Source organism: Calonectris borealis, chromosome Z (genome assembly GCF_964195595.1).
Source record: "Calonectris borealis chromosome Z, bCalBor7.hap1.2, whole genome shotgun sequence".
NCBI lineage: Eukaryota > Metazoa > Chordata > Aves > Procellariiformes > Procellariidae > Calonectris > Calonectris borealis.
Genome location: NC_134352.1, coordinates 37,178,580 through 37,192,859, shown reverse-complemented (window position 1 = coordinate 37,192,859; position 14,280 = coordinate 37,178,580). Strand labels below are relative to the sequence as shown.

Below are 14,280 nucleotides of genomic sequence, written 5' to 3'. Positions count from 1 at the left end.
TGGATGCTAACAATATCATAAAACCTTCCTTGCAGCATCAAAAACAAGTATTTGCAAAAGGAAAACAGTGAAACACTTAATTTCTTCATAGTTTCATGTATCTCCCTTCTCCTAGTATAACACAGCTCATTAGGTATCATGGTTGGGGACAACAGTTATGAGATACTGAGTGATCCAGCTGAAACCATAAATAAAAACATAATGTCAAGCTATATTCAAAGAACTTGCAAGCAAGTCCTTCAGAAATTGTGTCTTTTAAGGACCGAAAGCACTCCATCTGTACTTGGATCTCTCACTTATCTCTTAAGTGTTGCATGTATTGAAAAATCAGTCGCAGAAGATTATAAAGTTAAAAGCCAGATCATTAGTGCCTTTTTATTCTATAGCAAAACAAGAATCAGCATGAGAATTTTGTAGACATACTGTTTTAGGAAATAGGTTTACATTTTCTGAATGAGATCCTGTACAACTAAGCTATCTTGCATAGATTAGTTCATAGAAAGGTTACCACAAGAAGTAACTAATTTCTGGACTGTGACCAAGCCATCATGGGTAACTTCTTAGAATCATAAAGGTTGGAAAAGACCTCTAAGATCATCGAGTCCAACCGTCAACCCAACACTAGCATGCCCACTACACCATGTCTCCAAGCGCCTCATCTACACGTCTTTTAAATACTTCCAGGGATGGTGACTCAACCACTTCCCTGGGCAGCCTGTTCCAAGGCCTGACCACTCTTTCAGTAAAGAAATTTCTCCTAATGTCCAGTCTTCTTCAGAAGAAGACTACCTCATTAGCATCAATAGGGTCCCCCTAAGATACTAATTAAAAAGGGGATAGGAATGCTTTTGAGCTGGAATTAGGATGCAGACACTTTCATTTCTGTATTAATTCTGGAACATGGGTTAAATTTATAGCCCAAGCTACAATCTCATAGCTGTTGAGCAACTTACGGGAAGGTAGTTAGTTTGCAGTTTAAATATTGCAAGACAAATGCGAAGTTTTCCCCACATCCACTATTAAGTTTAACAGCTACAACACATTAACATTCTGTCACAATACATTCCCTAGCTGTAAGAACTGGAAAGTTCTAAATAATTTAAACACTTTGTGATTCAATGTAAAAAATATATTTGTTCACATTTTTTCTAAACATCCACACTTCCTCTAACTCCAAAGTACTGCTTGTTTCAAAATTCTGAACAATAACAGAAGGATCATTCACATCATAGTTGATTAAAATAGGCATCACTTTTCTAAGGCAGACTTTTCCGTGGTGGCAGAACCATCAAAATGGAGCTCCCTATGACAACAAATAATTGTGCTCTGTCACTAAATTATTTTAAATTATTAGTATCCCTAGAAGGATATTAAGAATGCTTGTATTGTAAGTTACTAACATAAAAAATCTGAAGCTTGTGAAAGAAATTTCAAAGCAATTTCTGAAATACCGTGACTCTTCCCTAAGTCAGCACACATTGGAAAAGCCTCGTAACACACAAGAAAGTAATGCTAAGCCATAATTTCTTCGCAAAACAACTTCGCCATCAAGCAACTCCACTTCTGATTGTCCAAAGAGGAACAACTTTTCACGAAGTGCCAAGCGGCTAGCGACAAAATCAGTTTCTTCTGAAGAGATTTATGATGACACAGTTTCCCCCCAACTCCTACACAGAAGGCAGTAACCACTTTTGGAGGTCTAAGTGTACATATTAAAAAAAAAAAGAAACAAATTACTACCAAACAACATACATCCACAATGAAGGCAAAGATAAAGTGTCCCTCCCCTCACCGCCAATATTAAAAAAAAAAATTTACGAGATTTAAAGTAAGAAAGATTTTCTTAGTAAGTGTCGTGGTTTTACCCAGCAGGCAGCCACTCGCTCACTCCCCCGCCCAGGGGGACGGGGAGAGAAAAGGAAGGGTAAGAGTGAGAAAAACTCGTGGGTTGAGATAAAGACAGTTTAATGGAACAGAAAAGGAAGGGAAGGAAGAAAAAAAAATGCTAGAATATACAGAATGAGAGATACACAATGCAATTGCTCACCACCCGCACTGACCGATAACCGAGTAGCGATCGCTACTTCCTGGAACACACCTACCATTCATACACTGAGCATGACATCACATGGTATGGAATACCTCGTTGGCCAGCTGGGCCAGCTGTCCCGGCTATGCTCCCTCCCAGCCTCCCGTGCGCTTGGTAGAGCATCGAAGCTGTCCTTGACTAGCAGGGTACTTAGCAACAACTGAAAACGTCAGTGCGTTATCAACATTCTTCTCATATTAAATCCAAAACACAACACTAGGAAGAAATTTAACTCTATCACAGCCGAAACCAGGACAATAAGATAGTCTTGATAATGTTGCAAAACCAAAACCATCTCTTCAGTGGCAAATTCAGTCCTGCTGTCTAAAAATGCAATTAATTTATGAAAGGTTTTAAGGATACAGAAACGCTTAATAAGAAATCTGCTTTAAAATATGGACATCAAGTATTTGAGTTGAAATAAAAACCAGAATTTATTTTGGTTACATTTACCCTGAAACAATGTTATAGTTGAGAGCTGGGTGATCTTTTGGTACAGGAGGTACAAGAGGCTCTGGCTGCCATTCTTCAATCAACTCTTCTTTTTCCTGAAGAGGAGAAAAGAAATACTGCTCAAAAAGGATTGCCATTAGAAAAGACATTATGCACCAATAAACAGTTAGTAATAGTTGTATGAGAAATTATATATGCTAATATGCGTCACCTTTCTGAGACACTTAGAATTGATATTGTCTCAGCATATTCAACTGAGGGGCTCCGAGTTCTTCAAAGGGAAGGAGATGTAAAGAAAGATAACCTAGTTGTGCCTGTGTATTAAAGATCTCATGATATGATAATCAAGAGAAGAGATACTAACTTGGCGTCCCTGCCAAATTTTAATCAATACCGTTTCATTCAATCTATTAATTATGAAAATCCTCCTCTACAGTTTATGTAATTGAATACAAATTACATAATAATTGAATACAAATTGCCTCACTTTACATTCTCAAGCCTTCAACAGTGCTGTTTAAACAACTGTGGCGTTAAAATACTTAGCAAAGTAACACATACGTGAGCAGACACAATGGAGAAAAACTGCCAAATGCTCAAGAAATGGTAACAACAACTACTAAACCACATATGCCCCACCTAACCATAGAGGAATACTGAATCCACATTCACTTTCAAAGTGCTTTAAACTACTTGGAAAACCTCAGTTAGATGATTTTCCAAAGGACATGCAGTGGACCAGCATAACAGGTGCATTAGACTAGTTCCACATAAATTGGCAACCACTCAGGCAAATCACCAAAATCATCCTTCACACATGAAAGCAGAACTTTTACTAGTACAGCAAGACACACCTGGTGACGTATTTGTTAACACACTAGCTTTGAGTTGTATGACTACAATGGTTTTATAATTCTCTATTACTTCAAAAAGCAGTAGACTATTTAAGGCTACTGATCTCAATACCAAAATATAAATTCTGCAATCGATTTTTGAAAACACCACAGCAATATCTTTTTCCATTTTTATTTTTTCCAAATACACTTTTCAAAGCCTTCGAAGTACAAAAACAAATTAAGATATAAAAAAATCAAAAGGAAACTACATGCAACAATACAATTTGTATCCTGCATATTCTTCACTTTCTTTTTACTAAGCTAATGAATAACTCTGTTTGTAGGTATGACCAGAGTATTAATTAATATCCGAGGAACTCCACAAAGGTCTATTTCAAAACACAAATGGAAATTTCAATAGCCCTGTATTTCAGAAAAGATCCTTTTTATGTGAACATAGTCACTTGTGTTTCTAATATTTTGCATGTACTTTACATGCCTTTTTATTTAACTTTCTCATGTTAGATTTCTTACTGAAATTTAACCCATGAGGCATATATTTTAAAGGAGATAAAATGCCATTAATATGTGCAACAGAAGTAATATATTCAACATTTTGAAGTGGCCACACTTATGTTAGAAAAAAAGCGTAGTTTCTTCAGCCACCATAGGACAGATCCAGCTGGAGCCTTGCATGCAGTCGTGTATGCACCGAAATGCTGTTCCACATACTAAGGAAAGCATTAAAGTAGGGAGACTTATTAATTTACCTTGTACTAGTGCCATTCATAGCATGTCAAATAGCAGATTTTAATGCTTCAATTAAAAAAATCCAAACAGATAACTGAGCACCAGAGAACAGAACAAAAATAAATTAAGCTGTGTATAAATACTATTGACTACTATTCATTACTGCATTCAATTATCAAACCTCATGTTTGACATCACTCAGCAAATACCTATGGGAGAAGATTACCAGATGATACAACCTATAAAGATTAACACACAACACGGTACCAAAATGGTGGAAAAGTAGTACCCAAAGGTACTTTCAAGTTAATCTCAAAGTGGAACTGCAACCATAACCCTGTATGCTAAACTCCATTAATCCAAGACAGAGAACGGCAATTCCATCCTCATCTCAGAACAGGTACTAGTGTGCACCTCTGTACCATATCTCTATTTGAAAAAAAAAATCAAAGACGGAATTTAACACTAAGTGTGCTGACCCACAGCACTGTAACCCAGCAGCTGCTACAATACAGTCCTCTCCCAGCCACAAATACATTCCTGTTCCTAGTATAGGCACAGGCAGTTACAAAACCAGACAATAACCTTGTTCAGAAAAATGATCCAGATGAAAACTAACTCAGCAGAAGCAGGATGGATATATAGCTAAACTAGATCCCACAACAAAGTAGTCCCAACCTAGACTGGCTGATGCTACCAGGTATCCTGAGTTACAGTTGCCCAGTAGTATTTTTACACCTTTTCACAAGAGTTCTAAAAGACTTCTGAAAATCAGAAAGCAGGATGTATGCTCATGCAGCCTTCACTCTGCTCCTACAACAGTTGGTATCGAAAGGCCCCAAATCCCTTGACATACCGTGTAGCTTGCATCAACAGTTTTGTGTTCATTTTAGAGCACAGGATCAGGGGTTTTTTTTGTTTTGGTTGTTGTTGGGTTTTGTTTTAATTAAGAAGCAGAACAAATCAGGTGAGAAGTTGGTGCAGCCTGTCAGTTATGGAAGGATAAATAAGAAAAGCGTTAGATGACATCAAATGCCTAAAGTAGGAAGCACGGTGTTTCTTCTGTTTAAGACCTGACTGCAAAGAACAGCTTTTGTACAACATAGTTCAAAGGCAGAGTAGGCAACATAACATACCTTTTCTTCAAAGAGGGCAGAACTAAAGCTGTGCAAGCATGTACTTAGTTTTTTCATTTAAGTCTAATTTTTTGAACTAAGGGTACAAAATATCACCAAGCACCTTAGAAACTGATACACAAATTCAGTTAAAATCTTTTTGCTGTAGAGTCTAGCAGAAAGAAAAATAGTGTTTATAGAAGGACACTGTAACTACAATAAATTAGCACAGTACAATTGCAGTTGAGATCTATGAACATAAAGATAATGAGCAATTCCTAATTAGTACTTCTCTCCCCCATTCATACTAAGTTGTTAAAAGTTTCCATTCTTTCCTCTGAAATGTTTACAACACACTAACGGCATAGGTGAGCCACAGATGAGATGAGCCACAGATGAGATCTGGCAATATCCTGATTTTTTCCTTAACACAAAATAACATATACAGGAGAAGACTAATCCTCATTTCAAACAACACCTTTTCACTAATTCTAGCTTACATTCATTCTCCTCATCCGTTACATGGCATTTTGCTTTTTGATGGACATAGGAACATAAATGACAAACAATTGCATCTTCATATCTTATGTCTTCAGTTTCCACATGTACTTAGCACAGGCAGTAGTTTACCAAAGGCTTCTGTGATAGAAGTTCATTTATTATGATGGGGGATTGGATATATTGGTGATTAAAATGAGTACCAATCTCAATCTAAAACGGCCATCCACACTGCGGATGGGACAGCCCATACCCCTTCCTCCTTCCATTCACCAAATATCTCAGTACACTGGCTTGTCCTGTTGACTTTTCAGGGTAAACATGACCATCTCCCTCTGACCAAAAAGACAGAGCAGAAGCAGAGCTTTCATACAGTGACCCCACATTCAGAACAGCACTTTTATCTTCTACATCCTCAATACGCACCAAATTTCAGACCAATATCAAGAATAAAAATGTTAATTTTCAAACATATAGAGAAAACAGATTTTAATTCACAATGTAACATCCTCATTATATAGTTGATTCTCTTACTTCTCAGTTCACTGCACTGAAAATATCCACTTGATGAAAAGAATGAACACAAAACTTTCAATTTCCACTCTCTCAGGCTGTAATGCAAGTGAACTCATCTCTCAGCTCCTCCTCTTTCCCTTTTTTAATTCTTTTAAATTTACATAAACATAAATGTTAAATAAAATATAAATATCAATATATATATTATTACTAATATACAATATACACAAAAATATAAAATATAAAATGTTTGTAAGTATATTTTATAAATTATAATATACACACATATTTATATATTTGTGCGTATATAAAAAAAATTTAAATATATTTATCTAAATACACACACACATATATAAAAAAATAAAATGGGGTGATTGTATTTTGTTGGTTGTGGTTTTTACTTTTTAAATGCCAGATACCTTACGTAAGAGAAATACTTGGCTATAAACAATCCCAAACTATCAGGAACTTACAGTCACAGAGAAGTACTCCACATTTTAGTTAATGATTTGGGAGATTTCATTATTTTGGAATAGAATCAATAGGAATACCTACAAACACTGTTATTAAAGGATGACAGTCAGCTGAAAGCTGATTCCTGCACTGGATACTCTTGCTACACATTTGACTAAACCCAGAAGCCACCTTTGGGGTAGATTTCTTCACCGTTTTAGAAGTGTGACTCCTAAGTGCACTAGGTTGCACAATATATCATCTACCTCTGGTTGCCCAGGACAGACTAGTCCTGACAGATCACATTAAGATGGTTGTGCAACAGTGGTATTCTTCAGTAATATTTATTACATGGAGCCAGCTCTGCTCTGGCAGCATCTGCAACAGTAATTCACAGAGAAACTCCAAGTATTATTATATGAGTGGCTGACATAAAGGTAGCCTGAGCTCCACCGCCTGAGCTGGCTTACCTCCAGCGCCTATACCTGAGCAACCTAGTATTCCTCTCTGGTGTGGTAAAGACTGGACACCACAGCATGAATCAAACTAGAACAAATCAGAAGGCAAATCAGCAGTCTCCTCGCTGAACAGCTGGCATGTTACTACACGCAGCTCAATACACACACAGAAGCCTGGCTGTGTGGGATCCCATACTGTATGAAACAGACTGTACTGGGTCTGGCTGGGATGGTGTTAATTTTCTTCACAGCAGCTCATATAGCACTGTGTTTTAGATCTGTGACCAAAACAATGCTGGTAACACACTAATGTTGTAGCTTTTGCTGAACAGTGTTTGCACAGTGCCAAGGTCTTCTGTTTCTCACTCTGCCCCCACGGTGAATAGATTGTGGAGTGCACAAGAGGTTGAGAGGGGACACAACCAGGCAGATGACCTGAACTAACCAAACAGATATTCCATACCATATAATGTCACACTCAGCAATAAAAGGGAAAAGAGGGGGTTTAGGGAAGTTAGCCATCTTTTTGCTTGGGAACTGGCTGGATATTGGTCCACCCATGGGAGGTGGTAAGTGATTGCCTTCGCATCACTTGTCTTGTTTCTTTCTTCTTCCACTTCTCCTTTGCTTATTAAATAATTTTATCTTCACTCACAAGCTTTCTTGCTTTTACTTTTCCTTTCTTCTTCCCATGTCCCACTGGGGGTAGGGGAGAAAGCGAGTGAGCACCTGTGCAGTGCTTAGCTGCCTGCTGGGGTTAACCCACAACACAGACCAGTGTCAACTATCTAGATTTTTAGTGAAAATTAAGGTGTTTTGTTTTTTTTATTTCCCCACAGCTATTCCCCTACACAAAATAAATGAGCTCTTTTCACAGCAATTACCTACATTGCAGAAAAAGAGATGGAATCACTCCATACGTCTGATGTATCAGTCTGCTTAAGTCCTCCAACTGTAGAAGACTTATTCATACTTCCACTTCACTGTTGTATTTATGCTTACTTTCAATAAACTATCTGTAGACAAGACATTCCCTTCCAAATACAGTTCTTCCTATGGAAAACACTGCTTCCATCTTCAGAGATCAGTGGGAAAGCCAACTAGACTAACTTAAATCTCCTTCATCGTCAGCCAACCTGAACATACCATCAGACCAAAGAGCATTCCCCCATACTATTCTTTTTGCCATCAAGATACTGATAACAAAAAGCTAGAGGTGTTGATGTCCTTAACATCTCAAGTCAAACCCTTTGCTGTAATACAGCTCTTAGCACTCTGCAAATTTTTTTCTTCCATGACTTAACTGTGAATCAATGTATCCAGTATCTATACAATGCAATTCTTGATCACTTTGTATTTTTGCTAGTATTCACATTCCTTTCCACCCCTCACGCTTAGTAAAGTTCATATAAATCTCATCAGAAGTATCACAGCAATTACGTATTTGCATGCTTCTATTCTTCAGAAAGGCTGCTACTGCTGTCCTGCCAGTGAACTTTACTACTGTCATCCTGCAAAAGTAGGATTGTTATTAAGCACGAACCATTTCCAAATGTTTTACCCCTTTTGACCCCCTTCTAAACCCCTGCTTCCACTGAGCTGCAGCAGACCAGCTACACGTGCAAACTCCCAATTGCTCATTGCCCCCAGTTAAGAAGATGCAGAACAATTTTCTTCCCTGCATACCACTGTTTCAGATTTGTCTGAGCACTTTCTTAAACACCTCAGCTTCAGCAAAATGGTCTGTCCGTGAATGAAGGAGAGGACCTGCAACTGGATGATAACATTCAAGATGCACATAGCAATATCTAAGTGTAATCATTACTCTGCAAGGAAGAGATATGTTTCAGCTTTTTCAGGTACCAGTTATGCAAGAGTAGCAAAGAGCCTTTTCCCGCCATCTACTGCAGAGAGAATGAATCCTTCCAAAGAAAAAAGGTTATCCTCCAAAATACCAGATCAAAATGGTCTGATGCAGGAAAACTCTACTAAATGAACTATCACAGTTTCTGAATAGACAATCAGGGGCTACTTTAAAGCTGCAGCATGTCTTCCTAGATGATCTGAACATTCAGCGCTTCACCACACTGGATTTCCCTTTGCATTCACTCCTCCTCTGTATTCTTATCAAACGCAGCAAACTTCAAGAATTCCAAGATCAATTCAAAGCCTTCCAAGCACAAAACTGAACTGGCCTTTCTTGATTCTTGCTCAGCTCACTTCTTGCCTCCAATATTAAATGCCTCCAATAAATACATGCTAAAGGGTACAATACTCTAAGCTCATTTAGTAAGTACTCCCCAAAAGAGGACACTGCCTGCAGATTTGCTCACATTTATAGCCTTGTGCATATAGTTCCCTATGTTCACCGATGCATTACACCGAGCCCACATGGTTAACATGTATCCTTAGCCAGAATACAATCAAAAAGCATGCAAGTGCATGATATAGATGGGAATGACAAGGTAAAACACCCATAAATCTGTTTCACAAACCTTCCTCAGTACCATGAAGAAATTCCAGTGTTTCATCTCATTCATAAAGGTTACCATTCCTCTGAAGTTCTAGCAAATTAAGCTTGTTTATTGTATGGGACTTCAGATCAACCCCTCACATACACAAGCTGGTTGTCACATTGCAATACATCGCTATAGTTCACCTTTGACTGACAAAAATGAGTGCATCCTTGTTCACCTCACTATTTTCACATTCAGAGAGTGCATCCAACCATGCTTTGAATATATCCAACTGCATCCTCTGACATTATGCAGCAAGCCCAATTACAGACCATGTATCAGACATGATAGCCCAAGGACATCTCCAAAACAAACTCCACTCATTCCTGACAGTCTCCAGCCAGAAGGCAGGGAGAAATTCCAGTCTTCACAAACAATTACAGCTTTGGGGTTTTTTTTGAGACAACTACATTGCAAAAGAAGAAAATTGCCACTGAACTACAAAGTTTTCTGGAACGCACTTAACACTGTAAACTGATCGCAAAGCTATTACTCACAGATACCACATGTACAGACTGATCATTTTCCTGCTCTCTACGTACTTATAGTTCATTTTGTTTAATGGGTTTTTTTTACTATGGCTTCCATTTTTAAAACAAAGCCACCCATTGAATAGAGCTAATACCAGCTTTTTATAGCTTAGCAGTCACAGTCACATCAGTTCTTCTATATTTTTCAGACTCTCAAACACAGTGCTACTTTAAAAGCATGAACCGAAGCGTTTAAGCAATAAGCAGTTTCTCAGTCCAAAGTAAGCTCCAAAGTCCAAAGCTTTGAAATCCTAAGAAAAAACAGCACAATTTGTGATGCAGCAATGGTTCAACAGCCAAATATATCAATAGCTATAAACTGTTTCTCTGAAGAAAAATATTTTTCCACCATACCTTAGGTGTTAGATCGGATCGCTCTTGAAGCTTGTATGTCTTGGAGAAAAGAAGTCTGATTATCCATAGAATTAGAATTCCTTCCAAAATCAGATGATAAGCAGGAGCCTGAAAATAAAAGCACAAAAATAAGTCTACACATAATTCTGTTTGAATCAGTGTGACACTATGTAACTGTTTTGTCTCTACTAGTACACCCAGAAAAAAAACCAAAGCTGATCATCAGCTGACATGTATTTCTAAATCAGTAAAAATTGTAATTATATGAAAGTGCATTGCTTTGCAACCACTACTTGCAGCTGTTAACTTGAGTTTGAATGGATTTATTCTGTTGGTAATAAACAAGGCACACTCTAAATTTATACGCGGTTTCAGTTCCATACGTGCACATGAACTGAATATTGAGACTAAAGGCAGATAAGCCGTATGGGTTGCACCAGTATCTGTGAAGGCTGAAAGCTTCCACAACAAGCAGAAGTCTCCTGAGAGCTTGAAGGTCTGTGTCATCTATACACACTTCAACCCTACATTCTTACAACTTATAGTCCACCAGCAGTGACAGCTTCTATTATTTACAAAGAAACCTAATCCTGTCCTCATAGCCCATTTTTGTTAGTTTCTCAGGCACTTTGAGCAGGTATAACCCAACACAGTCACCAGAAGCAGTTTTGCCCCTGTGTCATTTACTCTCTTGTGTGGACACAATATTTAGGAATACATACAGCAAACCAGAACAGACAGTTGATCCAGGTTAAAGTTAGCCTCTTTGGGTGCTTGGAATGAGGAAAGTCAGTTTCCTTTGGCAGCACAGCTAGTTTAAAGTAGATGTGTAGTTACGGCATCAGCATTTGACACCCAGTTTTAACGATGGATTTAGTTACTCCATTTCAGAAAGGCTCCTGTCTACACTGTGGATGTCCACTATTTTTTAAAAGACTCAAAGTGCACACACACTAGTGCACTCCCTCTTCAACTCAGTGGAAGAGCTCCCACACATCAACGTTTTCTGGTGGGATCTGACCTGCCACCAAAGGAAGTGGAATGCACCACACATCCAGAAACTAAAGGAAACTGAACGCAAGTTTTTAAAACCAGTAAGGAGTCCTATGGCACACCAAACTGCAAATGACGAGTTTACCACTTGCAGACTACTTTTCAGTTCACCAAACATATTAAGAATATGTATGTACACCATGACATCTGAAGAACACAGAGTACAGCAGCAGTAGAGGTGCACACAAACTACTTCCCCGTGCCTTTCAGTGCCTACAATTATCTTGAATTCAGTGTACTGGATTGTGCTACCAGCTTCAGTAGCTAAGCACTCCTATATTTGTACCGCAAACCCTAGTATAAACTCTTAAAAAGGTACCAAGCTTTGCCAAAGGAAGGGAGGGAAACAGACTGTTGATACAAGAACACCGCCTATCATCAGGACATCCTTTTTAATATCATGAAACAAAGCCTGGATACAAACATGCCACCCTGATCTCTTCCAGGAGAGAACTCACGCATAAACATTTAAAAGTTGTTTCCTCCTTTGTAAATAACACTTGTAAGTTACAAACTCTGATCTTATACTCAAAAACACTGTGAATCTAACTCAGGTTTAACGCTACCTTAAATGTAGCTTTACAAAATAGAGAAAAACGTAAGTGCGTGCACCTGTTTTTCCAACATAAAAATACGGCGCACATACATATATTCACAGTTTTGCGAGTGCAGTCTGACGCAGGCGACACAGATCCGCAGCCAGCTCCCGATTCTGTGCAGGTAAGACAGCACCGCCCTGCCAGCCACCACCCTGCCCCGCCACCGAGCGAGGCTCACCGGTTACCAGCCCCGCGGCAGGCCCGCCTCTACCTTCCCGCTCCCTCCACCCGACACCAGCGGCCCGGGGACAGGGCGCCCTCACACCCGCCACCCAAGCTCCGACAGCCACGGGGCGCCCGGGCCCCCCTCCCCGCCTTGACGCGGCCCGGCGGCGGGATCCCTGCGGCACACCCACCCCCCCAGTCCCGGCGGCGGATGCCAGCCGCCCGGGCCTTCCCCAGCCGCCCCGCGCCGGCGGCCGGGCAGCGGCCGGGCAGCAGCCGGGCCCGCGCCCCAGACCGCACCTCATAGAAGGCCTGCACCATCTCCACCAACACCCACTGCTGTCCCACGCCCGCCGCCGCCGCCATCGCCGCGCCTGCCCGCTTCCGCCTCTGCGCCGCCCGGGCGCCGCCGCCGCCGCCGTACGCCGGCGTCAGGGGCGGAGAGGCGGGCCTACGGCCGCGAGACAGCGCCCCCTCCGGCCCGGTGGGGGCAGGGCAGGCGGCGGCGGGGCCTGGCGGCGGGCGGCCCGTCGAGGGGCGGGGCGGGCCGTGCCGTGCGGCCCCGCGGCCCTAGGAGCGGCTCGGGGTGGTGGGTGGCGGCTTGGCACCGCCAAGGAGGGCGCGGGAGCGAGCGCCGGCTCGGGGCCGGTTTTCTTAAATTCTGGAATGGTGGTTTATGAAGAGACGCCTTTTCTGGCGGCGCGCGTAGCCGCCCCGTGCTCCTGCGCGGATCACTTGACAGTTAACGGCCCCCTGCCGCCGTCCCACACCGCTGTCTCCTCTGGCGGCCCGGATCAGGGGGCGAGGCCGCACCGGGAAGGCGCGCCCTTCAACCTTAAGTAAATGAAATTAGCTGTAAGTTGAACTTGCATGAGAAGAGAGACCTGGATGCCTTGGTGCGTACTTCCTCGCTACATTTCAAACCCGGTCCTCGTTGCGGAACGTGCTGGCGTAACCTGGGTGTCGCTTTCTCCGCAGCCATCGGCTTTTTCGGCCGCACGCCGTCCCAGGCTGGAACAGGCCAAGGGCAGAGCCAGTGCTTTAGTACCTCACCAACACACGTTACACTTGCTGACTCTGTACCGGTAACCGGTGACTTCATTGCTGTAAGAAACTTGTTGTTCAGATACTTGGCTGATGAACGGCAAAAGCAAAACCAGAGTATAGTGGAAATAATGAGTAAATTCAAATAAGAAGAGAAATGACAGCTTTAAGAGTCTTGCCAAAGTGAGCAGCTATAAAAGCTGAACATTGCTGGGGAGAGAGAAACCCCAGGAAGGAGAAGAGTAATGGTGAAGACCTTGCACGGATGCACTTGAGTGCGGGGAGATGACTGAGGCCCTGTGCACAGCTGCACAGGACTTGAGTGACAGCCTAAAAGGCAGTGGAGGGGAGGGAGGGCTGGAAAGAAGTTTGCTTAGGAAGTGAGGTAGCACTTGATGGAAAGGGAACAAAGGACATTGCTGCTAAAGGAGGTGTTTGGGAGCTGCTTCACTGAAGCTGAACAGCTGTGGAGGGTTTCTGATGGTCTTCTGGGAGAGCACCGTGGAACTGCACTCCTTGAGGCTTTACTCATTAGTCTTCACCATGGTTAGAGGAGAGGAGCCTGGGGCAGCAGTTGGTTAAAGAGATGATAGTGAAAACCTTGGATGCTGTGGCTAACTACAAGCAAACAGTAAGTTACAGTTTTACAGTAGCGGATGGTTAAAATCAGTGAACTTCACTTTCACGCTGACTGAAATGTGTAATAGTTAATCTTCTCCCCAAGTTTCTGAACTTAATGATACACTTGTCAAATTCCAGGCTTTACACAGCAAAGAGAAAAAATGTGGTTTGAGGCTATCTGAAAAGTCAAGACAGAGACAACAAATGTCCCTTTTGTTTTTTAGCTGCAT

General features: G+C 41.3%; 1 protein-coding gene across 3 annotated transcripts in view; it reads right to left on the bottom strand.

The window, feature by feature from the left end:
* The window catches only part of SPTLC1 (serine palmitoyltransferase long chain base subunit 1), a 39,870-nt gene extending 27,052 nt beyond the window's left edge, over positions 1-12,818 (bottom strand). For 2 of the 3 annotated variants that reach the window (XM_075137900.1, XM_075137901.1), the window contains exons 1-3: positions 12,686-12,811; positions 10,569-10,676; positions 2,543-2,637 (exon numbers count right to left, since the gene is read on the bottom strand). In XM_075137900.1, the coding sequence (XP_074994001.1) occupies positions 2,543-2,637; positions 10,569-10,676; positions 12,686-12,751 (269 nt within the window). In that variant the 5' untranslated portion in view covers positions 12,752-12,811. Of the gene's footprint in view, positions 1-2,542; positions 2,638-10,568; positions 10,677-12,685 lie in introns of all 3 variants that reach the window. The other variant, XM_075137899.1, reaches the window with a different exon arrangement.
* Between the last annotated feature and the right edge of the window lie 1,462 nt (positions 12,819-14,280).